The sequence below is a fragment of the Salvia hispanica genome, chromosome 5, assembly GCF_029641045.1.
Source record: "Salvia hispanica isolate PSC_SH4W2 chromosome 5, Shi_PSC_v1, whole genome shotgun sequence".
NCBI classification, from domain to species: Eukaryota; Viridiplantae; Streptophyta; class Magnoliopsida; order Lamiales; family Lamiaceae; genus Salvia; species Salvia hispanica.
The window spans coordinates 40,004,007-40,028,455 of record NC_142696.1 but is presented as its reverse complement, the minus strand read 5'-3'; the positions used below and the strand labels follow the sequence as shown (position 1 = coordinate 40,028,455).

The 24,449-nt window shown below is 40.1% G+C and overlaps 5 protein-coding genes and 1 non-coding gene across 7 annotated transcripts; 5 read left to right on the top strand and 1 right to left on the bottom strand.

The window, feature by feature from the left end:
* Nucleotides 1-1,089: 1,089 nt before the first annotated feature.
* On the top strand, nt 1,090-5,650 carry LOC125188740 (polyol transporter 5-like). Its single transcript, XM_048085767.2, has 3 exons — nt 1,090-1,316; nt 1,426-1,788; nt 4,340-5,650. The coding sequence occupies exons 1-3, from the start codon at nt 1,178-1,180 to the stop codon at nt 5,395-5,397; spliced, it is 1,560 nt and encodes a 519-aa protein (XP_047941724.1). The 5' UTR covers nt 1,090-1,177; the 3' UTR covers nt 5,398-5,650.
* Nucleotides 5,651-6,885: 1,235 nt separating this feature from the next.
* LOC125188738 (polyol transporter 5-like) lies at nt 6,886-10,735 on the top strand. The gene is made up of 3 exons (XM_048085764.2): nt 6,886-7,109; nt 7,219-7,581; nt 9,323-10,735. Exons 1-3 carry the CDS (start codon nt 6,968-6,970, stop codon nt 10,393-10,395), a joined length of 1,578 nt encoding a protein of 525 aa, XP_047941721.2. The 5' UTR covers nt 6,886-6,967; the 3' UTR covers nt 10,396-10,735.
* An 846-nt stretch (nt 10,736-11,581) lies between these two features.
* Nucleotides 11,582-14,092, top strand: LOC148926836 (uncharacterized). Its single transcript, XM_089058435.1, has 2 exons — nt 11,582-13,069; nt 13,593-14,092. Exon 1 carries the CDS (start codon nt 11,726-11,728, stop codon nt 12,581-12,583), a length of 858 nt encoding a protein of 285 aa, XP_088914561.1. The 5' UTR covers nt 11,582-11,725; the 3' UTR covers nt 12,584-13,069; nt 13,593-14,092.
* Nucleotides 13,329-13,420, top strand: LOC125191458 (small nucleolar RNA U31b). Its single transcript, XR_007171140.1, has one exon. It is a non-coding gene; the product is annotated as a small nucleolar RNA U31b (small nucleolar RNA).
* Nucleotides 14,093-18,411: 4,319 nt separating the features above from the next.
* LOC125188576 (TLD-domain containing nucleolar protein) lies at nt 18,412-21,849 on the top strand. 2 transcript variants are annotated; one of them, XM_048085510.2, is made up of 8 exons: nt 18,412-18,785; nt 19,554-20,018; nt 20,115-20,187; nt 20,273-20,353; nt 20,471-20,534; nt 20,905-20,992; nt 21,306-21,390; nt 21,582-21,849. In XM_048085510.2, exons 2-8 carry the CDS (start codon nt 19,588-19,590, stop codon nt 21,618-21,620), a joined length of 861 nt encoding a protein of 286 aa, XP_047941467.1. In that variant the 5' UTR covers nt 18,412-18,785; nt 19,554-19,587; the 3' UTR covers nt 21,621-21,849. The 2 variants fall into 2 exon arrangements, with proteins under 2 accessions (XP_047941467.1, XP_047941466.1); XM_048085509.2 differs by having other exon boundaries at nt 18,414-18,785; nt 19,549-20,018.
* A 90-nt stretch (nt 21,850-21,939) lies between these two features.
* ABCI10 (ABC transporter family protein) lies at nt 21,940-24,416 on the bottom strand. The gene is made up of 5 exons (XM_048085511.2): nt 24,096-24,416; nt 23,751-23,837; nt 23,119-23,244; nt 22,906-23,028; nt 21,940-22,240 (listed from the first exon to the last, which is right to left on the bottom strand). The coding sequence occupies exons 1-5, from the start codon at nt 24,345-24,347 to the stop codon at nt 22,031-22,033; spliced, it is 798 nt and encodes a 265-aa protein (XP_047941468.1). The 5' UTR covers nt 24,348-24,416; the 3' UTR covers nt 21,940-22,030.
* Between the last annotated feature and the right edge of the window lie 33 nt (nt 24,417-24,449).

The window sequence follows — 24,449 nt, the reverse complement described above, 5'->3', positions numbered from 1 at the left end:
GAAGCCCGACTGTAACCCTACAAAACCTGACTTGACTTGCCAAAATAAAATTCAACCAAGAATTGCAAATTAATTTGAATGATATTCTAAAAAACATCAACAACAAATCACTATTGCTCGCTCAAAAGAAATCCCCTAAAATGTGGATACCACCGTAACCCTACCAAATACAATTGCAAATAAAACCCCTAACTCGCTGCCGCCAATCAATCTACCAGTCTAAAGGGAAAGGAAAATCGCAAACTTTACAACTGACAAAAAACAAACAGAAGAAATAAGAAGGTCGAGTTAGGTATGGTGATGCTTGGGGTTCACAAAGAGAATAAGAACAGAAATTATTACGGAGGAGAATAGGAACAAAAATTATTAGAGAGGAGAATAAGAACATAAATTATTAGAGAGGAGAATAAGAAAGAAAATAGGAGAATGGAAAAATAGAGTCTATGCTTTTTTAACATCTGCTTGCATTGCAGTAAGTAGGTGTGCAGAATAGGGTTTCAGAATAATGCAGGTTTTGTTCGTAAAGAGACTAAATTGCCCTTCAGCCAATTTGGGCATTTTCGTCCGTAAAATGGCAAAAAACACAAGGTTTGTGATTATATATTTTGTTAGATACCTCTGATGGGATTTTTTAAAGTTAGGGGTATCCGGTGAAACAAGTCGAAAAGTTAGGACCCTCTGGTGCAGCTCGCTCTTATTTTTAAAACTCACTTGCAAATGTGGTCAACTGGTCGAAGTCAATATATTTAATAGTATAAAGAAAGTATATGGATTATGGAGTACTACTATACGCGATCGATACCAAATTATTATTATTATTAATAATAATAATAATAATAATAATAATAATAATAATAATAATAATAATAATAATAATAAAACAAAAAAAAAAACACATGTCATAACAAGTCCAAGAAAAGTCCAAGAAAAGAGTCTCGTCTAAATCTCATTAAGGATTGATAGATGACGTGAACAATTGGCTATAATGATCTTTGACCTTATACAATGACTGAGCTCAAATAGTTAAAAGTTTGATTTAATTACATGGTATTTTGTTCACATTCCCACTCTCTCTCTTCTATATAAATCCATCCCACATGCACCACACACACCAAAACCTCTTATCCTAACCACCAAAATTTCAATTTCAAGTACCCTATCTAACACCGCCACTCTCATGGCTGAAAAGAGGCCGGAGAATAACGGTGCCGCCGCCATCGAATCCCAACTACCCACACCCATAAAACCAAAGATAAACAAATATGCTTTGGCTTGTGCTTTTTTGGCCTCCATGACCTCCATCTTACTTGGATATGGTACATCAATTTCCTTTACAGAAATTCTCTTCATTAATTAGTTGCAATATTTACTAACTTTATGCTGTTTTCACAAAAAAAATTAATTAAAATTATTTGCTACGTGCAGATATAGGAGTAATGAGTGGAGCCATAATCTACATAAAGAAAGAAATACCTATGAATGACGTACAAAAAGAGGTGATCATGGGAATTCTCAATGTCTACTCGCTACTCGGCTCCGCCGCTGCCGGCCGGTCCTCCGACTGGCTGGGCCGCCGCTACACAATCGTCTTCGCCGGAGCTATTTTCTTCGTGGGCGCGCTGCTCATGGGATTCGCCACCAACTACGGCTTCCTCATGGTGGGCCGCTTCGTTGCCGGCATAGGCGTCGGCTATGCGGTCATGATAGCGCCCATCTACACGGCGGAGATCGCCCCGGCCTCCGTCCGCGGCTTCCTCTCTTCCTTCCCGGAGGTCTTCATCAATTTTGGTAACTCTTTCATTTACTTTTTTTTGCTAATTGTTTTAGTTATTATTTTGGGGTTTGAGTACACTAGCGAAATTTTCAATGTGACAAAGTAAATAAGGATTTGGGTTTTGTCTATTTATTACTCCCTCCGTCCACAAAAATTCGTTTCGGTTTGACCGGGCACGGGTTTTAAAAAATGTAATGGAAAGTGAGTTGAAAAAGTTTGTGGATTGTGAATCCTACTTTTATATATTAGTTTTATAATAAAATGTGAGTAGGAATGAGTTAGTGGAATATGGAGTCCACTACCAAAAATAGTAAAAGTGAAATGAGACAAATTTTAGGGGACAGACGGAAATATAAAAATAGGACAAATTTTGGTGGACGGAGGGAGTAAGTAATAAGTACTTATGTTCTAATAGGTAAAGGTATACAACTCTTTTAGGAAAGACGAGCTTAAAATTTTTTTTGAATTACTTCTATAAGGAAAAAATATGCATCAGTCATTTGAGAAAATACTACTCCACACAAACGAATTTGGATAGGTTACGGAACTAAAGATTAGTTTATTTCATATGGGTTTCTAAATATGAACGTTAAATTTCTTTTTTTTTTAGAAAATATTTAATATTCAATTTCTAAATATACGTATTGGTTTTGTTGTGAGTAAGGACAATGTTAAACAATATTTATAAAAAAAATAGTTGCCGAAGCACAATTTGTTAATAGTGGATTCAGTTTATATATGTTTAAAATAGTTGGTATATCTTGTCTATGAGTACTATGCAATACATATAATTTTGTTTATATTTATACAATTTTAGGAACAATATTACGTGTACATTTAATTAAGTCTATGACAAGTTTCATTGAGTTGAGATTATTTTATTTCAGTTCGGGTTATTTTACGGAAGAATATTCAACGAATCACTGTAGGAAACGATTTGTTTGAATTTCTCCAATTGTTTTAGGCTGTTAGAAAGATTTTGTAAACTTAATTTATTCAGCCTGTCGATTATCGATTAGGGGTGGAAATTTGGTCGGTTCGCTTCCGACCAAATCGATTAGTTGATTAACCGACTCCTATTTTTTCCAAAATCCAAAACCAAAACTGAACCTTTAGTCGGTTCGGTTCCTCAAGGAACGATCGGTTCGATCTTCGATTCCAATGAAGGAACCGAACTCAAGTGCAATATAATACATTAAGTAATAAGTCGTGAAATCAAAAGGACAAAAACCATGATTCCATTCCATCACCAAAAACCAAAATTCCGACAAAGTTTACAAAACTAAGTCCAAAACCAATATAAACCAGCGTCATTCATCAAACTAATTTTTACTTTTCTAAGAGCATTCCCAATGGAGGTGGCGAATTCTCGGCGATAAATCGCCGGTTATCGCCGAATTATCGCCGGCCATTGTGGCGAAGTCGGCGATAATTCGGCGATAATGTTGCCGTTGCTTCGCCGAGTGGCGTTCTAACGCCGGATTATCGCCGAGCGATCGCCGGCCACTGTGGCGACGCTCGGCGATAATCGGCGATAATTAAGGGAGTTTTTAGGGAGAAATTAGGGAGAAATAAGGGAGAAATAAGGGAGAAACCAATGTAGCACTTGGCTAAAAACTGGGGATAAATTTTGGTGCTGATGTGGCGCTGATGTGGCAGGAGTTAGGGAGAAATAAGGGAGTTTTTAGGGAACTCCATTGGGAGTGCTCTAAAGCAATAATAATAAAACTAAAATAAATATATAAAAATTAAATATTTAGAAAATAACGGTTATTCAGTTCTAACCTTTCGATTCTAAGTTAGAACCGGAACCGAAATTAGCTTAAACTTAATCATTTTTAGTGTATTTAATGCATTGAGAAATATGCAATCTTGTCATTTAGTTTAGTCATCGACAGTAGGCTTGGGAAAACGGCTCCCGGTTCTTGGTTAACCAAGAACCGAACTTTATTTTTTCGGTTTTCGGTTAACCGAAAACTGAAAAAATAAGGTTAAGGTTCGGTTCCGAAAAGGAGACATATTTTCTAGCCTCATATTTTAAATCGAAGAAAATTCTGCATTTCATGGGTCCAATTAATCATCTGCCCACATCTTGCAAAGACACGCGTGCACATCTCCATGGACACCTCGAAAATCAATAATAAGTGAAAAATATAGTCGAAGAAAATTCAGCATGAACATATCATGTGTCGGGTTGGTCTAACGACAGAATAATACAGCACGTAGACAAAAGTCATGAGTTTGAGTTTATCGTGATGTTACTCCGGCCTTTAAATTTATGCCCATCTACCTATATAAAAAAGGAGAAAATAAGTAGTACTATGTTCATTTGCCATATGAAAAAGGAAGAAAATAAGAAATAATGTTATTTACTTCTACGATTTAAAATCACTTTAATTTAATACATATAGGTTTTAAACTAATTAATTGAATTGTATTTTATTTTTGATCGTCCCAAACTATCGTTAAATAACGAGTCACTTAGTCACCATTAAGTAACGAGTCACTTAGAATGGCGCAAATATTATATTGTTGTTTTTTAGTAATATTTATATTCATCCACAGGCATATTACTTGGCTATGTTTCAAACTACGGCTTCTCAAAGCTCCCCACCCACATAGGATGGCGACTCATGCTCGGGATCGGCTGCATCCCGGCCGTCTTCATTGCCCTCGGCGTCCTCGCAATGCCGGAGTCCCCTCGCTGGCTCGTGATGCAGGGCCGCCTCGGCGACGCCAAGCGCGTGCTCGACAAAACCTCCGACTCCCCGGCGGAGTCCAAGCAGCGCCTCGCCGAGATCAAGGAAGCCGCCGGCATCCCCGAGCACTGCACCGACGACGTGATGGCCGTCTCCAAAAAGAGCCACGGCAGCGGCGTCTGGCGCGAGATGCTCCTCCACCCCACCCCCGCCGTCCGCCACATCCTCATCTGCGGCGCCGGCATCCACTTCTTCCAGCAGGCCAGCGGCATCGACTCCGTCGTCCTCTACGGCCCGGACATCTTCAAGAAGGCCGGGCTCAAGTCCGACACCGACCAACTGCTCGCCACCATGGCCGTCGGATTCACCAAGACAATCTTCATCTTGGTCGCCACCTTCTATTTGGATAAGGTCGGGAGGAGGCCGCTGCTTTTGTCCAGCGTAGCAGGGATGATCGTGTCCAGCATGGCGCTCGGGATCGGGCTGACCGTTGTTGACCACTCGGATCGGAAGGTGGTGTGGGCCCTGGCTCTCTCCATAGCAATGGTTTTAACCTACGTGGCGTTCTTCTCCATCGGGTTGGGGCCCATCACGTGGGTCTACACCTCGGAGATATTTCCTCTGAGGCTGCGAGCGCAGGGTGCGAGCATAGCGGTCGCGGTGAATCGCGTCACCAGCGGAGTGATTTCAATGACGTTTATATCCATGCATAATGCGATTAAATTTGGAGGGACGTTTTTCCTCTACGGTGGGGTTGCGGTGGTGGCATTTCTGTTTTTTTACGCATTGTACCCTGAGACGCAGGGGAAGACGCTGGAGGAGATGGAGGGTTTGTTTGGGACATTTTTTAAATGGAGGACTGCGCTTAAGGAATTTGAGGAAAAGAAGAGCGAAAATGAAGGGCAAATCCAAATCCGGAATTAAAGTGGTGGTGTGTAAATATAGGGCTCTGGCGAGGGCAAATCTGTCATTTTACTTGAGTGTGTTGCTTTTGCCTTCTTATTTCGAGTAGGGGTTTTAGCCCTTGGGTTTGCTCAATTTATGGGGCTTTATGTCATACATGAATATCATAGTAGTACTAATAATCTTCTAAAATGTGTAACACTGAGGTAGTGAAAACATATACGTCGTATACATTTTGTTGATCCAAGAATATTCAAAAGTGTCTATTATTGAATTGACTCGAGTTCCTAGAATGATTGAGGTAAAATTGCAAAAAACAGCTCTGTGACCTGCTGAGAATGCGCGAGATGAGCTGCTTTCAACCAAAACGCACTTCACTCTCGGGTCCAATTCCCATTCATCAAGGTAACTCTTATATTTGACGTCCATATCTACATAGAATCAAATAAATCCCACGGTTAGCAGCAATTACATATGGCACAAATGAAGAGACACTTGAATTTAACACACTAAATCAGTAGACAAATTCCTAGAGATTTCAAATTAAGCTCCAATAATTATTACTAAATGCAAATCAAAATATAAGAAAGGAAAACTAGCCGCGAAATAAATACGATGAAACCTAAATTCATGGCATTAAGAGCTTTGGGGCGATCGAGAGTGATGAGAGCGATGCCGTTTTGGAGCACGTTTCCTCTGACGAGGTCATCGGCCATAACTGCAAAGCTTCGAAGGGTTGAGTGGTGGGGATAGTATGAATTTGCAGAAGATTGAAATGAGGAGCGGAAGAAGGAGAGAGTGGGAAAGGGGAAGTGATTTAGAAGATGAAGCAAAGTTCGCATGATTTCTTTAATTACTTTTTGGCTTCAACATTTTGTTTAATTGGAAATATCTCATTAGTATTACCCTCTAATAAAAAGTAATACTCCTTGTTCCAACTAAGTTGAATTGTATTTCTTTTTTGGATGTTCTAACTAAATTGAGTCATTTTTTTTTCTGACAAAACACTAAATATACAATCATTCACTTTATTTCATGACCTACTTTATCCTCATGTTAGGCACTTAAAGCTCATTTTTATCTTAAAGCACATCTTACTCTAATTAATTATCTTGTGTTATCTTATTATGCTTATTAAGCATGCAAATCATCTCATATAACATGCTATGTTTTCTTTTTAACAACTTTGAACAATATATTTCTCATACTCATTTAAATTACTTTTAAAACTCATTGCAAATGTGGTCAACTGGTCGAAGTCAATATATTTAATAGTATAATGAAAGTATATGGATTATGGAGTACTACTATACGCAATCGATACCAAATTAATAATAATAATAATAATAATAATAATAATAATAATAATAATAATAATAATAATAATAATAATAATAATAATAATAATAATAATAGTAGTAGTAGTAGTAGTAATAAAAAAGAAAAACATGTTATAACAAGTCCAAGAAAGAGTCTCGTCTTCCTCTCTCTCTTCTATATAAATCCATCCCACATGCACCACTCACACCAAAGCCTCTTATCCTAACCACCAAAATTCCAATTTTAAAACCCATCTAACACTGTCACTCTCATGGCTGAAAAGGGGCCGGAGAATAACGGTGCCGCCACCGCCATCGAATCCCAACTTCCCACACCCATAAAACCAAAGAGAAACAAATATGCTTTGGCTTGTGCTTTCTTGGCCTCCATGACCTCCATCTTACTTGGATATGGTACATCAATTTCCTTTACAAAAATTCTCTTCAATAATTAGTTGCAATATTTACTAATTTTTTGCTTTTTTCACAATACAAATTAATTAAAATATTTTGCTACGTGCAGATGTAGGAATAATGAGCGGAGCCATAATCTACATAAAGAAAGAAATACATATGACTGACGTACAAAAAGAGGTGATAATGGGAATTATCAATATCTACTCGCTTCTCGGCTCCGCCGCCGCGGGCCGGACCTCCGACTGGCTGGGCCGCCGCTACACAATCGTCTTCGCCGGAGCTATTTTCTTCGTGGGCGCGCTGCTCATGGGATTCGCCACCAACTACGCCTTCCTCATGGTGGGCCGCTTCGTTGCCGGCATAGGCGTCGGCTATGCTCTCATGATAGCGCCCGTCTACACGGCGGAGGTCGCCCCGGCCTCCGCCCGCGGCTTCCTCTCTTCCTTTCCTGAGGTCTTCATCAATTTTGGTAACTCTTTAATTTACTTTTTTTGCTAATTGTTTTAGTACTATTATTTTGGGGTTTGAGTACACTAGCGAAATTTTCAACGTGACAAAGTAAATAAGGATTTGGGTTTTGTCTATTTATTACTAGTAATACCATCTCCAAGGGTATACTAAAACTTAAAATGGAATAGGTATATAGCTCCAATAGTACTCAAAATCAATCCTATTTTTGGTTTTTGAGAAAAAAATACATATTTTTAGGTTTACACTAAACCAAAATCTAAAAAATTCTCAAATTTTGTGAAGTATAAAAAGCATAATATAGAGAATATTCTTTTAAGTTTGAGTTTAGTGTAAATGGTTGGAGTAAAATCAATATTTAGTTTGAGATTTACACTAAAATGGATTTGAGTTTAGTGGAATGGTTGGAGATGCTCTAAGTAGGACTACTAGTAAATATTACTACTAATAGAGAAAAGTTTACAACTCTTTTAGGAAAGACGAGCTTAAAAAGATTTTTGAATTACTTCTAAGGGAAAAAATATCCATCAGTCATTTGAGAAAAATACTACACCATCCATACAAACGAATTTGGAAAGGTTACGGAACTAAAGATTAGTTTATTTCGTTTTGGTTTCTAAATATGAACGTTCAATTTCTTTTTTTAGAAAATATAATATTCAATTTTCTAAATATACGTATTTGTTTTGTTGTGAGTACGGACAATGTTAAACAGTATTTATACTAAAATAGTTGGCGAAGCACAATTTAATTATTAATAGTGGATTCAATTTATATATGTTTAAAATAGTTGGTATACCGTATATCTTTTCTATGAGTACTATGCAATACATATATTTTTGTTTTATTTATAGGAGTACAATTTTAGGAACAATCAAACATACGTGTATATTTATGTCTATGACAAGTTTCAATCAAACGTACGATTCATTGTCGAAAAAAATATCACAAAAGATTCCAATTTTGAATCAATTAAATACGGAAAAGGAGGCATATTTTCTAGCCTCACATTTTAAGTCGAAGAAAATTATGCATTTCATGGGTCCAATTAATCATCTAACGCACATCTTGCAAAGACACGCGTGCACATCTCCATGGACACCTCGAGAGTCAATAATAAGAGAAAAAATTAGCCGAAGAAAATTCAGCATGAACATATCATGTGTGAATTGGTGTTATGACAAAATAGTACTATAGCATGCAGGCAAAAAAGCCTTAAGTTTGAGTCTATCATAATTCATAGTGTAGCTCTTGCTTTTAAATATATGTTTATCTGCCTATCGAAAAAGAGGAAAAATAAGTAAAGAGGGGGAAAATATGGTAATATGTTATGATTTACTTCTACGATGTAAAATTTCACTTTAATTTGCTACAAATGACTCTTATTTTTACACGCTCATTGTATCTTAAACTAATTGCATCGTATTTTATTTTTTACGGTCCCAAACTACTACTAGTATATTGTTGTTTTTATTTATTTATTCTTTGGTAACGATATCGTTGTTTTTATTAGTACTCCCTCCGTCCACGAATAAGAGTCCCGTTTTTCCATTTTGGTCCGTCAACGAATAAGAGTCTCGGTTCATAATTACCATAAATGATAAAGAGACCTCACATTCCACTAACTCATATTCCACTAACTTTCTTCCACCCACTTTCTTAACATTTCTTAAAACCCGCGCCATTTAGAAATGAGACTCTTAATCGTGGACGGATGGAGTAATATTTATTTTCAACCACAGGCTTATTACTCGGGTATGTTTCAAACTACGGCTTCTCAAAGCTCCCCACCCACATAGGATGGCGACTCATGCTCGGAATCGGCTGCATCCCGGCCGTCTTCATTGCCATCGGGGTTCTTGCAATGCCGGAGTCCCCTCGCTGGCTCGTGATGCAGGGCCGCCTCGGCGACGCCAAGCGCGTCCTCGACAAAACCTCCGACTCCCCCGCGGAGTCCAAGCAGCGCCTCGCCGAGATCAAGGAAGCCGCCGGCATCCCCGAGCACTGCACCGACGACGTGGTGGCCGTCTCCAAAAAGAGCCACGGCAGCGGCGTCTGGCGCGAGCTCCTCCTCCACCCCACCCCCGCCGTCCGCCACATCCTCATCTGCGGTGCCGGCATCCACTTCTTCCAGCAGGCCAGCGGCATCGACTCCATCGTCCTCTACGGCCCGGACATCTTCAAGAAGGCCGGGCTTAAGTCCGACACCGACCAGCTGCTCGCCACCATGGCCGTCGGATTCACCAAGACAATCTTCATCTTGGTCGCCACCTTCTATTTGGATAAGGTCGGGAGGCGGCCGCTGCTTTTGTCCAGCGTGGCAGGGATGATCGTGTCCGGCATGGCGCTCGGGATCGGGCTGACCGTTATTGACCACTCGGATCGGAGGGTGGTGTGGGCCCTGACGCTCTCCATAGCAATGGTTTTAACCTATGTGGCGTTCTTCTCCATCGGGTTGGGGCCCATCCCGTGGGTCTACACCTCGGAGATATTTCCTATGAGGCTGCGGGCGCAGGGTGCGAGTATAGCCGTCGCAATGAATCGCGCCACCAGCGGAGTGATTTCAATGACGTTTATATCCCTGCATAAAGCGATTACGTTTGGAGGGACGTTTTTCCTCTACAGTGGGGTTGCGATGGTGGCATTTTTGTTTTTTTACACTTTGTACCCTGAGACGCAGGGGAAGACGCTCGAGGAGATGGAGGGCTTGTTTGGGACGTTTTTTAAATGGAGGACTACGCTTAAGGAATTTGAGGAGAAGAAGAGTGAAAATGAAGGGCAAATCCAAATGCAAAATTTAAGTGGTGGTGTGTAAATATAGGGCTCTGGCGAGGGCAAATATGTCATTTCACTTGAGTGTGTTGTTTTTGCCTTCTTATTTCGAGTAGGGGATTTAGCCCTTGGGTTTGCTCAATTTATGGGGCTTTATGCCATACATGAACATCATAGTAGTACACTAGTACTAATAATCGTCTAGGGGAGTGTTTGGGTAAGGGTAGATAAGGCAAGATAGTTAAGTTATCAATTTTAAATGGGCGTTTGATAGCCTAGATAAAATATAAGTGTGATCCGTGTTAAATAGTCGGCCCATCAAAACAAACACAAAATGGCTATCTCATTATAAATAATCAGGGGGAAAAAGGCGTGATTGTGTATCTACCTCTTCAAATTTATGCTCTTGACTTTAATAGCTCTCCCTCAAACTGTACTCTCTCTCTCTCTCTCCTGCTATTGTTCCCTTTCCACCACTCCCGGGAGCAGATCCTCTGCTGTTTTGAGAAACACAGTACCTTGAGTTGTGCTTAAAACATAAAAATTATTAAATGAAACGATAACATACGGGAATATCTCATTCTCTATTTAGTTGTGTTTCTAACATTAAAAATACTTAAAAATTCTATTAGAGCATCCGCAATGGTCGGCTAGCGACCGGCTAGCCGATTCGTCGCGCTAGCCGAACCATTGCAATCGGCGTGGGCTGGCCGATCGCTCGTCGCTGGCCGAAGCGCTAGCCGATCGGCTAGCCGCCATTGTGGAGGCCCGATCGGCCAGCGATCGGCCAGCGCCGATTTTCAATTTTTTTTTTTTTAAATCATATATAAACGCGATTTTCGTTTCATTTTCATTTGCACCACTTGTTTTCACGAGTTTTCTCTCTCTCTAACTTTCTGTACAAGAGCATCATCGAGTGATGGATCACAACAACGAGTCCAGTCCGGCGACGAGCGGATCTCAGACTCCCACAGTACCCGTGGGATCTGGATGGGGGCAGATGGGCCCGGGGTTTAACATCCCTTGGAATCAGATGATGGGGATGATGGCTGGTGCGCCGGGGGGGGCGATGGGGGGGGACCAGGGGGGTATGCCGTGGGGGATGCCGGGCGGCGGGCAGGGGAGCGGCGGGCAGTCAGCGCCCGGGTGGGGGGGTATGCCCCAGATGCAGCAGCAGATGATGGGGATGATGTGGCAGGGGGGGATGCCGGGGGGGATGCCGCACGGTATGCATCCCGGGATGCCGGGGGGTGCAGGGGTCACCGGGAGGGGACGCGGTATATCGGCCCTCGCTTGATTTTTTGACGGCTTCGTCTCACACGTCGACCCCGGTGACGCAGTTCTCTGGCGATGACCTTCTGTCATTGCATGATATGGGGATCGATCTCGGGGACGATGATACTCCCGTTCCAGCGACGCCGGCCGCGCCGAAGAAGAAGACGAAGGGGAAGGGGAAGGGCAAGGCGGTCGGCGAGTCATCGCAGCCCGCTGCCACTGGCCGGAGGAAGTGGACGGAGGATGAGTACGCCGGGGTGGCCAAGGGGTGGTTGGAGGTGTGCGACGATCCACTGGTTGCGAACAACCAGCGGGTCGTCAACATGTGGGCGAAGATCAGTGCTGCCTATAAGAGGCACTGCCCGCACGGGAAGGACTTCAGCAACGAGGAGGTCCGGAAGGGGTGGGAGCGCACCAGGGCCGCGGTTGGCCGTTTTGCGAATTTGTACGGCAACGCCCTCCGTCAGCTCAGAAGTGGGCAGACTGAGGACGACGCCCGGAGGATAGCCGCGAGTCAGTTCCCCTTGGAGGGGAAGTATAAGGAGTTCACCTTCTGGGAGTGCTTCTTGTTGTTGAAGGACTCCGAGAAGTTCCGGGCGGGGTGCGATGCTGGGTGGCCGAAGAAGCAGCGACTTAACTATAGCGGCGACTACAGCGGCGGATCCCATGACCTCCCCCCGGATGCTGAGGAGTTTCCATCCCCTCCTTCATTTACTGGTCGCCCCCGCCCGATTGGACAGAAGCGGGCGCAGCGGGCTGCGAGGGGCGGATCCCCCTATCGCCCCGCGAGGTCCAGTCCTCCGCCCTCCCAGCCGCCCCACTCGAGTACACTCTCCATTCGCGTAACCAAACGCAGGCTCAAATGTTACAGGTCTTTCGAGAGTGGAGGAACGCCACTGACCCCACGGAGAAGAGGTTTCTTTACGAGATGCTCGAGAGCATGCGTGCTGATTTAGAGATCGCGAGGTCACGGATGGGGGGTTCCGACGTGGGCTCAGATACCACGGGTGGCGGCAGCGGCGGCGGCGACGGCGGCGACGGCGGCGACGGCGGCGACGGCGGCGGCGACGACGAGGACGACGGCGACGGCGATGAGGAGTAGAGAGTGGCGGGGCTCGTGTGTTGAAGCCCTTTTTTTTTTAAAAAAAATCATGTACTTTTTTTTTTAATCTTTATACTTTTTTTTAATGGAATGGATTATTTTTCCCGTATATGTGTCGTAAATTTAATTCCGTATATCACAATTTTAATTTCGTAAATGTAGTATATTTTGAATTGTTTTTATTGCGGCTGGCCTATGGCTAGCCTAAATCTAACATGGCAGGTGGTTTTTTTAGTGTTGCTAACGTGGCAGGGGAGAGAATGGCTGACCTAAGCACCATTGCTGATGCTCTTAGAGTCCTAGAGAATTGATATACTGAGGGATAAATTGTGAGGACTTGGTGAGCGACTCTGACACCTGGCAACGTCACCATCAATTTTCTCTCTCCCCTTTCTAATTTCCTCTCTCCTTTCTCTGATCTCTCATCGTCTCCTCTCCCTCTCTCCTCTGCAATTCCCTCTCTTCTTCTCTTTTATCCTGATCTCTGCGGCGGAGTAAACCACCGAGCTCCATTTTGCCTTTCACTTGACTGATTTTTCTTTCTAATTTATGGATTTTGTTTCTCATTTTCTCAATTTCATTTTAGTTGTTTGGCCTTTGAATATGATGAATCATAATTGTCGCCCCAGGCTTAATTTGCAGCTAAAAATAGATGTGTGGTGATTGACACTTCAAATTCAAATTCTGATTCCACCCCCAATTTTCTAAATATTTTTCGATCCGTAATTGATTCTGTAGATTTCGATCTATGCGATGATTTATTTCGATCTAATTCTCTTCCATTCTCTCTAATACTTTCACTCTCTTCCTCTCCTTCATTGCACATTTGATTTTTGATCTGCATCAATTTTGTTATAAAATAGATGCGTCGGTGATGACCATGCGATGACCATGCGATGACTAGAGAAGAAATCGGTTATGGCAGTTTCAATTTGGGGGTGACGAATTGAGAACAAGAAGTGAGGTGATTTGGGGAAGAAAGAATTGAGACAGAAAAGAGAGAATGGCGTGAGAGAGGAGAAAGGTGAAAGAGAGAGTTGATGCAGATAACAAAGTAAAGAGGATGAAAGAGAAGGAGAGAGAGAATTGCAGATGAGAGAGGGAGAGGCGACGATGAGAGAGAGGAGAGAGGAGAGAGGAAATTAGAAAGGGAAGAGAGAGAAATTGATGGTAATGTTGCCAAGTGTCAGAGTGCTCACAAGTCCTCACAATTTGTCCTCAGCATATCAATTCTCTAGAGTCATAAATTATAACACTTCAACTTTTGAATATCATAAATGTATGTTTTATATTTTTTTCGTGTATTTTTTATTTTACATTTTTTTTGTATTTGCAAGAATTTTAATTTATATAATTAACTGAATTTTGGAAAGTGTTTAAATGAAAAACTGTTTTAATCGTTGCATTTAATAATTTTTATGTTTTAAGCACAGTACCATGTGCTGTGTTTTTCAAAACAACAGAGGATCTGCCCCCACCACCACCTACTGCAATTCCGCCCACACCCCACCCGCCTCTACTGCTATTCCCCCCACCCCCCCTCCCCTTGTCTCTCTGTCATGCTCCTCTACTCTTCTTTCTCTCTCTACTGTTATTATTTATTTTATAATACTAATTAATAAAGTTTGCTATTGTTAAATTTTTCTTAGACTAAAATAATTAATTATATTATAAGTAAATTCAATTAATAAAAAATAAATATAAGATATATGTCTTTTCACACATATAACTAAATTATCTCATTTCATATCTTAAGCTATCAAACACTAGGTAAAATTGTGTTATCTTATTAAATTAAGATGAATCATCTCACTATGAGTTATCACATGTTAAGACATATAGCTTATCAAACACCCCCTAAAATATGTAACAATGAGGTAGTGAAAAAATATATGCCGTATACAGTTTGTTGATCCAAGAATATACAAAAGTGTCTATTATTGAACTGACCCGACCGAGTTGCTAGAACGATTGAAGTAAAATTGCAAAAAACGGCTCTATTGCTCAAGATGTACAAAGTACAATAACAGTTAATTATATATTATATACTTTATGAAAAAAAAGTGAGCAAGGGCTTTGTATAATATTTACTCGTTTGATAAAAAAGATGGGATATGAACAGATATGTAAAACAAGATAAGAAATACGGGCTTCATGTCAAGATATGCAAATATATAATTTTTTTTGTCGTTGTTTGATAGAAAAGAAATTATCTAAATTTGTATAGTATATTAAATAACATGGCTTAACTTGACAAATTGGTGGGTTACATAAACATGGTTAAAGTTATAATTTTGGTAAGGTTGGAGAGGGCCCTTGTCTTATATTGGGCTTTGAGTTAAGCTTAACTATGATATCAAACAATTAGAAATGTCCATATATAAATCTTTATCTTGGTATTACTAACTTATCACACACGCAAAGTATGAAACTAGATATGATTTCCTAAGTCAAAATTATAGCATTAGAAACAAAAGATCATATCTATTCGTGTACCAAAATTAAATGGTTTCTAAAATTATGTCAAAATTTTAGCATTGGAAACAAAAGATCATATCTATCGACTATCCGTGTACCAAATTTATATGGTTACTAAAATGGCGTACTGTATTTGAGTTGCTTAAAAAGTTGTCCGAGCGCTGTCCGACGGTCTTCACCTCTAATAGCATCCCTATTGTGAATGCTCTCATTGCATTTTATTTTATTCATACTCTCTTATTTTCTTGAGTATAAATTTTCTCTCTAAACGCCAATAATTAAAATGATTTAAATTGAATGATTATTAAAGATTATGAAAGCTGTTGGAAGGCCACGAGATAGAATGATGAATAGGCATGAGGAATTTTTGAGAAAGCTGTTGTGAGGGAGCGATCTCCCCTATTGTGAATACCTTCACTCAATATGATAAGTCTTAAATCACCTTTATGAAATTTCAAATATATAGAGATGCTACTTTATTTCTAATTATGAAATGCTACTTTATTTCATGTGAAAGAGGGCCACAGATGTTTCATATCCAACTTTTATACTAAATGTTTCCTATAAAAACTATTTTGAATACTATGTGGATTTAATCTTGAAAGCTTTCGTTTTTATGAAATAATAATGGCCCCAAAAAAATGTCCTCAAAGAACACTTTTTAAAACTAATCATTTTGTTGATTAATAATAATATTTCAGTTTGTTTTCATCGTTAGAGCACCTTTAAATTGCCACAAACTGGTATTCTTCGATTATAGTTTAAGTAGAAAACTTTAAAGAAAAATATTACTACTGAAAAGATTACACTTTATCTTTATATTTGTGACTCGAACAAATGGAAATAAATAAATATCATAAACATATAAAAGCATTCACAATGGGGCGGAGGATGCGACGGACTATGCATCCTCCGCTCCTTCGTCTGCCACTGTGGGCTCACGGACGATGGCTTCTCCATCCTCCGCAAACGAAGCGCCTCCTCCGCCCCTTCGGCCGTCGCATCGTCCACCACTGTGGGCAAGGCGGATGATGCGACGGACGATAGAACGCGTTTTCTTTTTTTCTTTTTTTTTCAATTTTCAAACACTATATATGCACCCCATTTTTTCACTCCATTTTCTCTCCTTCTACCACGCTCTCTAAATATTTCAAACAAAATGAATCCCGGAGATTACCTAAGTCTGAATAGTCCGATGTTCGGTGGTGGTGCACGGTGGTCGGGTACAGAACCCGATGAATACCGGCCCTTCAACTCCAACACCCAGTACGGTCCCGATTTCAGCACGGACTCGTACGGGCTGTCAGACATGGAGCCTTCTCCCACCCGCCACCCGCCCTACCTCGCGGCCGCTCCTCCGCCGCCGCCGCCGCCGCCGGGGACTCGGGCTCCGCCACCAAGAAGTAGCGGACCAAGGCAAGAGCCCAGAAGTTGCCGCTTCTGGTGGTGAATGAAGAGTTCGCCCCGAGGAGGATGAACTACCAGCCGGAAGAATCCATCGTCTTGACGAGGTGTTGGATTGATATTTCAGAGGATCCGGTGTTCGCCAACAACCAGAAGATTACTGCGTATTGGGAGCGCATCGCTGAAAAATACAACGAGGCCAAGCCGCCGACCGCCTACAAGCGCCACAGGGAGCCGCTCCGCAAGCACTGGAAACAAATAAAGAAGCAGGTCAATTTGTTCTCGGGGGAGTACGAGAAGTGCGCGAGGGAGCAGGGCAACGGCGAGAGTCTATCGGATGTGCGCAACAAAGCGGTGAAGTCGTACATGTCATTGTACGGCGATTTCAAGCACTACCAGTCCTGGGTGCTCTTGAAAGAGAAGCAGAAGTTCGTTGGAGGTGTGCTACCCCAATCGACGGCGGCGAAGAAGAGGGCGAAGCACACCTTAGTCGGTGATTATACGAGCAGCAACGGCGGCGTAGCTCCAATGGACCTCAACCATCTGGTGTACGAGGATGAGAGTTCCGGCACACCGATGTCCTCTAGGCGTCCCGCTGGCATCAAGGCTGCCAAGGGCAAGGGCAAGACGACATCCTCACAGGCCGCGCCGCCTGCCCCGGCCCCGACCCCAAGCCCGAGCCCGAGCGCGTCCACAGCCCCGACTTCAGCTACGGGACATGCCTACACGGATTTGGTGGCTTCCTCCGACTATAGGACTTTGTTGGACACGCACAACGCCCTCAGGCAGACGGACGATCCGGCTCAAATCGCGTACCTCCAGGATATAATCGATGGCCTCCGCCGCAAGTTGGGAATGCTTTAGACTAACCTCTTTTTATCTGTAGTGCACTTTTTTTTATTTTTTTTGTTTTTTAACTTTTTTTTTAATTAAGTGAATGTAGGATTTGCAATTGTGTTGCTTTTTTTATTTATTTTTGCTTGATATATTTGCAAACATAATAAATTAAATACAAAATAGAAGTACTCCCTCCGTCCGCGAATAGGAGTCCCAGTTGAGTTGGGTGCGGGTTTTAAGAAAAATTTAAGTGTAATAATTTAAGTGTGTGATAGTGGAATGTGGGATCCATTTATATTATTATTTGCAATCAAAGTGGATTAAAATTAATTGCAGCTTCTAAATTAAGGGAAAAGTGGGGTCATTTTTTATACTCCCAAGATAAACTGTCTAACCGGGACTCCTAATGGCGGACGGATGAAAATGGTCAACCGGGACTCCTATTCGCGGACGGAGGGAGTAAAAACTATAGGACGGGCTATAGTCCGCCTCATTGCAGGTGGAAGGGGCAGAACATAGAATGCTAATGTGATGGAGCATAGGACGGAACTTAGGGCGTCGCATCCTCCGCCTTATTGTGGATGCCCTAAACAACAATTATAATTATTCGACTGAAATTATTTGTCTATGAATTGGGATTACTTTAGTCGCTAAGATAAAGTACCGAAAACCTTAACGACCGAAGAACATTAATTAGGAATGGTTATTTTAATTGTAACTTACAAAAAATTTATTACTACTACTATCATTTATTAATTACAACTTACTATATCTTTATCAATTATCATTAAAATCTAATAATTCAAAATTAAAGTTCCATATTTAACTCAGTCAAATATTGATTTAATTATTTACTTAAAATCAAATGAGTAACGTTGGAGTATGAATCTTTAATATTTATTCCTTTCTTTGGACAGAAGGTTTTTTTACAATTCACTTAGAAAAGGAATTTATTTCAAATAGAGGCGAGTGAGAAATTGACACCAATTTTCCGCTTCAATTGACACGGATCGAGAACAGTCGGTGACTGCATCATCATTCATCATTCATCATTTTTTCTCAACCTTCTTTCTTCCCTCAAAAATAGCTACTTTTATTAATCTTCCACATCACTTTTACCCTATTCTGGATCTGGGCTTCTTAAAAATCCAATCTTTTCAATTTCTTTCCCCCCTAATAAACAATAACCTGCACGGAATTCTCTACAAAAAGGGGGAAGAAAGGTATTGAAAGGGAAGGGAAGAATGCATGTCATTAGAGACAAGGTTTACGATAAATTATCGAGTTTCTTTTCCGATTCGCAGACATCCAATGAGGTGGTAGATCAAGAATCTGAGGTACCCTTTCGTTGGCTATCTTTTTAGGCTTTTTTCCTGTATATATTTTTGAATATATGAATGGTTGAAATTGATATTGAGCGATTTGATGATTTTGGTAAAAGCAATCATATGATCCATGTGTGAAGGCTTTGAATTTAGGTTTTTTGGTGCAATGTGTCTGTGCTTTGAGATTTGTTTTGGTAATTAGTTATGCTATTTGGGGAAATTTTTAGGTTTATGATGCAGGAATAGGGCTCAATTTGATCCTGATTCAGTTAGGGCTTATAATAGGTTTGATCGAGCTGAAACACCTGAAAATGTCAAAAATAGAATTGTGATCTGATGGGAAAAGGCGGCGTCAATTAGCTTCCTTTTTGTCATAAATTCATCTATGTTTAGGTTAAATGACCTTGAAGAATAAATTCAGCTTAATACCTAATCTTTAGTGATGAATGTACCTGGACAAGAATGTGAGTTGGGCTTCAAAAGCAGTCTCATTTGGTTCAGTCTGAATTTTAACTAGGTAGAGGCTTTCATGAAGGTAAAAGGAGAAATTATGTGGTGTTGGATCAACAGGAGTAGCTCTAGCTGGGTTAATGCTTGATGATTCTTTCTTGAAAAGTACTGATTGCATTTCATCTTGTTATATTTTCATATATTATAATATCTGAAGCCTCAAGCATGGTAAGGTTCTGTTGTTGATATTCATTATTTTTAGATACTCGACAAGTATCTATACTGTTTAAATATTTTTTAACAATACTAGGTTATATTTGTGTAGGCCAGGTTGCATCCTAAGAATGGAAAGTCGCCGTCTTCTATGCTTTCCTTTCTCCCCTCAGCCAGTTTCAGCTGGAACCGACCAAATGAGCAAGCTAACGGAGTTACGTCTACTGGTTCACAGTCGTTTCAATGGAGAAGTAAAAGTTTTTCATTGAAAGATAAACCCTTGGACAGGACAGAAAGCTATGATGATTTTCAAAAAGAAAATAGTGGACATGGCTCGGTGACGAGCCAGAATCCTGATTCATTTGGCAGCCAATTAGAAAATTCAGTACCTGATGCTGAGAGAAGCACTAGTAGTGGCTCTAGCTCCGATACATTTGAAGATGTCTTTACGCCACATAGTCTTGAGAAGTCCTTGCCCAGCTTTGTCGATGAATCTGTGTTCATCTCTCCAGATTTATATGAGTTCCTCGAGGCATCACTCCCTAACATAGTGAAAGGTTGCCAATGGGCTCTACTGTACAGGTAAAATCGATTTATACTTGTTGATACTGCATTCAGTTATGTAATTTCACAATCAGGGCTTGATGTACGCTCTATAATTTACTGAATGAAGGGCAGTACGGCAAGACATGGCATATCACTAAACACACTTATCCGAAAGAGTGCTGATCTGAACGGTCCAAGTTTATTGGTACGTTGACCTCTATATCTACCTGCTTACAGATATTTTTTTGAAACTTCTAATCATTTACAACTGATCCATATTTTGTCTTTAGATCACCGGAGACAAGAAGGGTGCTGTATTTGGTGGCTTATTTGATTGCCCTTTAAAGGCTACTTCAAAAAGGAAATATCAAGTATGTCATATGCTTCTCTCAGCTATGGAAATCATGTTCCAAATTACTGTTTCCGAATTCCAGTAGCACATTTGACCTTCTTACGCCGTTTATTACCTATTGTCCTCTACTTGACAGGGAACAAATCAAAGTTTTGTTTTCACGACAATATATGGTGAATCAAGGCTATTCAGAGCAACTGGTAAGCACATCCCCTTGTAACCATAGTAAGAGTGTGCTCTATCTTAGCAGGATGTTACCCTGTTCACATGATTAAGTAATTCTTTGGATTCATAGATATTTTTAGCATATGTGGACTATGGTTAGGTTTTACTTACGTAGATGCTAACTGTCTCTGAGGGCAACTAAAATGAACAAAAGATTGTGATTCATATTTAGAGGATGCGTTCTAGATTGCATTGTTGAAATGAATAATTTTTCATAAACATATATTTAGAGTATTGCCTGATTGCTATGCTTAAATATCAATAGGAGTTCACTTGAAACATGTTGTATCGCTAGTCACTATTGTAATCTCAGAACTGACTACCTCTATCTGTTTATTTGTATAGGTGTGAATAGATACTTCTATTTGTGCTTGAATGATTTGATTGCTTTTGGAGGAGGTGCCAGCTTTGCTCTGCGCTTGAACGAAGATCTGTAAGTTCTTTTACCACATGGCTACATACTAAGGGGGGGTTTCGCTAAGTTTATTTAATAAAGCACGACAACTCCTGTATCTTATACAGTAAGATTTTAGGCCTCTTTGTAAAAATATGACTTTGGATCTTGAATCCCTGATTGAGCTTAACACCATGTTAGTAATAGAAAAGGTGCAATTACAACTATTAGAATTATAAGTATTTTTCCTGGACAAGAATTCTCTTTTCAACAAAGACAATTAGAGCCCTCCTACATTTTCAGGAAGAGTTTATAAGCTAGTCTTGACTTATTTGTTGATCCTCTATTGTAGATTATCTGGAACCAGTGGACCTTGTGAAACATTTGGGAACTCATGTTTAGCTCATGATCAAGAGTTTGTATTGAAGGATGTAGAGGTACTCATTCTAGCTACACCCTTCATAAATTGTGTACATTTTAATTCATGCATCTTAATGAGATTTTATTCACGGGTTGGGAGTCTGCCTAAACCCCTTGCCCACACTGGGTGGTTTGATTTTTTTAAAAAAATAGTACTTGTACTAATACATGCACTGGTTTTTTGCTGATCTTGTTATTTCTCTTGCAGCTGTGGGGTTTTACACATGCGTCTCAATACCTTACATGAAAGCAAAGCAAAAGACCACAGTTTGTTGTTGTGTTGCAACTTTATACTATGGAAGACCAATTCTTTCATTTTAATTTATTTATTTTTTCTCCAAACATGTACAAGCAGGGCATTACATGTGTCGCCCCATTGGTTGGTAGAAATTAAACTCGATATTTATCTATCTTGTGTTGTAATGAGCAACAATTCCTTACTAGTTTCAAGGTCTTATAATATCCAAATTTATATATTTATTCCTTACAAATTTATATTTATAATATCTAAAAGCTTCGAGGCTAGCAATATCATCATTAGCTACACTAAAAAAATCGATTACATGTTTTGATAATTTGATGTATTATTGAAGAAATGTGAGAGTGGATAGATGTATACCGGAATCCAGTGAAAAGATACATGGCGATGCTAAATATTCAAGAATTGATTTGCTTAATGTAAGAAGCTTGCTTAGACTCAACAAAATTCTTTATGGTGGAAGCATTGCCTTGTAAAACAACCCTTCCATCTTCCATGTAGACGGCACCATCTGCATACTCGAGTTCTTCTAAACGGTGAGTAACCCATAATGCTGTAGTTCCTTTGGAACTAGCCACAGAGCTTTTAACTGCTCTTACAACCCCAACCTATCAAAAATTAGCAAATGATCTTTGTTCACATTTTGAACGATGCATCTCAACATGTAGTACTAATATAAGCTAGAGCCCATGTTCAAATACACTTGGGTATGCAGCAATACTAGAGTATTGCGACATCATATCATGTTAATAAACAATTATATGAGGCCATGGCCTCAAATTAAGCAAGAATGTAGATCACAACAAAACTAACTTATTTGATGTCTTAAGAAAATACATATATCTAATGCTGAACTTAATAATATGGAAAGACCAATGCACATGCAGCCGTGCATATATATCTAACCAACCATATAGCTCAACATAACAATACAGGCAAAGTGAAAATGTGATGGTATGTGTTTTAAGTAGGATCATTATCAGCAGAAGTGAGTCCAACATCTGTAGGATAGGTGTGGACATCTCACCTTTTTATTTTTGGTAGAAAATTTGGATATCTCAATTTTACTTCTCTGTTATAGGTTTTGAACTTGTGATTCTTCTATGTATTTTGCTCATCACATGGAACAAAATTTTCAGGATTTCAGAGAGTGGTTTTTCATTTTAGGATTTCACCTACTTTACTTCAGATAGCACAAGTTGTGAGAGGCCATGAAATTCTTATCCTCCATTCCACAAACAACCGAAAAAAGAAACTAGGCCATTAGCCATACCTGATCATCTTCATCCAAGAATGATGTAAGTTCATCTAGTAACAATACTTTGCATGCTTCCGCCAAAGCGCCAGCTACAGCAACCCTTTGCTTCTGACCACCACTAAGGGTCTGGACGGGTCTCTAGATGGTTGAAGACAACAGTCAGACTCGCAGAAATATTTAGCTCATAAACATTTAAATAATTTGTCTTAATTTTGTGTTTTGACATACTTTCAAATATTCATACATGCCTACAGCATCCAAAGCTTCAGCCACTCTAGATGTAATCTCATCATTGTCTATATTGAATTTGCCAAGGCCAAAAGCCACATCCGCCTCCACAGTGGGCATAACTACCTGCCAAAAGAATGAAGAGATTACAAATGGCTTATAAAAATAATTTCTGACTAACACAGATTTGACATGTAGCCACACATGGCCATTTCTGATAACAAAAACTGAAACGGTAGAAGCCCTTCAAAAGTTTCGAGATAATAGCAAAGTTTTCTGACGTATCCTGTGCATTACCTAATTAGATACACAACAATGCCTCCGTTTTTCTAACATTAACCATATATACACGAGGATAAGAAGTTAAATAAGTGTTTATCATGTAGCTCCTACATAGTATTACTTGTTGAAGAAAGATGGCATGTCCCATAATTTATTCCAACCAACATAAATCACAAGAGTCACAACAAACTGCACACACCTTTGTAAAGTTTTCCTAAATATAATGGCTTACTGTTTAAAAGTGCTGAATCAAAACATTTTAACTTAAGAAAAAGACAAACAAAAAGGGATTTATGGCAATCTGACTGCATCAGAGAAATAATTTACAGAGTTACAAACGTGATCGGTACCTGATGGTCAGGATTCTGGAATACAAAACTCCTGGGCTTATTCACATGCAAATAACCACCACCTGGATTCAATAAACCACCCAAAATCTGCAATGTATTGTGTTTAAATTAAGAAATTAGGGTTCATGAGATTAGAGAAATATCCATTCCCCAATATCGCAACCACACACTTCCCATACATGTTTGCATCATAATACATCATGCACACAAATAAAACAAATTAATGTTGCTTCCAATATAGGTATCTTCACGAATATCCAGGAAATAAGTTGTCTAGAATTACAACAAACAATTGGCGACAATTCACACACATTGCATATGTCAAAAATCAAATTCGTTATATACCTTAAGAAGTGTAGATTTCCCGCAGCCATTGGGACCCAGAAGCATCCAGAACTGGCCGGAGGGGATGGTGAGAGAGCAATCGTTGATAATTGGGACAAAATTTCCTTGCCGAGTCCTGACGGAATAGCTTAGATTCCGACATTCTATAGCTGAGCTGTTAACAGCTGCGGCGTAATTTTCTCCGGTAGAGTGAGCACGGAGAACTGGAAAGTGCACCGCCGCTGTGGCGCGAACCACGGCGGTGGCATTCATTACGATAAATATTTGCTATGATAAAAAAGAAAAAGGTTACATGCTTCAATGATTTTTAAGATAAAATATATTCTATTTTTTATGATTTGCTTATTTCAAATT

Excerpts from the sequence above, each read along its gene's own strand:
- LOC125188740 (XM_048085767.2), top strand. The coding sequence starts at position 1,178 with ATGGCTGAAAAGAGGCCGGAGAATAACGGTGCCGCCGCCATCGAATCC. Across the intron at positions 1,317-1,425 it reads CTCCATCTTACTTGGATATG|ATATAGGAGTAATGAGTGGA; the intron begins GTACATCAATTT and ends TGCTACGTGCAG. Across the intron at positions 1,789-4,339 it reads GGAGGTCTTCATCAATTTTG|GCATATTACTTGGCTATGTT; the intron begins GTAACTCTTTCA and ends ATTCATCCACAG.
- LOC125188738 (XM_048085764.2), top strand. The coding sequence starts at position 6,968 with ATGGCTGAAAAGGGGCCGGAGAATAACGGTGCCGCCACCGCCATCGAA. Across the intron at positions 7,110-7,218 it reads CTCCATCTTACTTGGATATG|ATGTAGGAATAATGAGCGGA; the intron begins GTACATCAATTT and ends TGCTACGTGCAG. Across the intron at positions 7,582-9,322 it reads TGAGGTCTTCATCAATTTTG|GCTTATTACTCGGGTATGTT; the intron begins GTAACTCTTTAA and ends TTTCAACCACAG.
- LOC148926836 (XM_089058435.1), top strand. The coding sequence starts at position 11,726 with ATGGGGATCGATCTCGGGGACGATGATACTCCCGTTCCAGCGACGCCG.
- LOC125188576 (XM_048085509.2), top strand. The coding sequence starts at position 18,693 with ATGCATGTCATTAGAGACAAGGTTTACGATAAATTATCGAGTTTCTTT. Across the intron at positions 20,188-20,272 it reads TGAACGGTCCAAGTTTATTG|ATCACCGGAGACAAGAAGGG; the intron begins GTACGTTGACCT and ends TTTTGTCTTTAG. Across the intron at positions 20,993-21,305 it reads CTGCGCTTGAACGAAGATCT|ATTATCTGGAACCAGTGGAC; the intron begins GTAAGTTCTTTT and ends CCTCTATTGTAG.
- ABCI10 (XM_048085511.2), bottom strand. The coding sequence starts at position 24,347 with ATGAATGCCACCGCCGTGGTTCGCGCCACAGCGGCGGTGCACTTTCCA. Across the intron at positions 23,029-23,118 it reads GCATGTATGAATATTTGAAA|AGACCCGTCCAGACCCTTAG; the intron begins GTATGTCAAAAC and ends TCAACCATCTAG. Across the intron at positions 22,241-22,905 it reads TCTTGGATGAAGATGATCAG|GTTGGGGTTGTAAGAGCAGT; the intron begins GTATGGCTAATG and ends AATTTTTGATAG.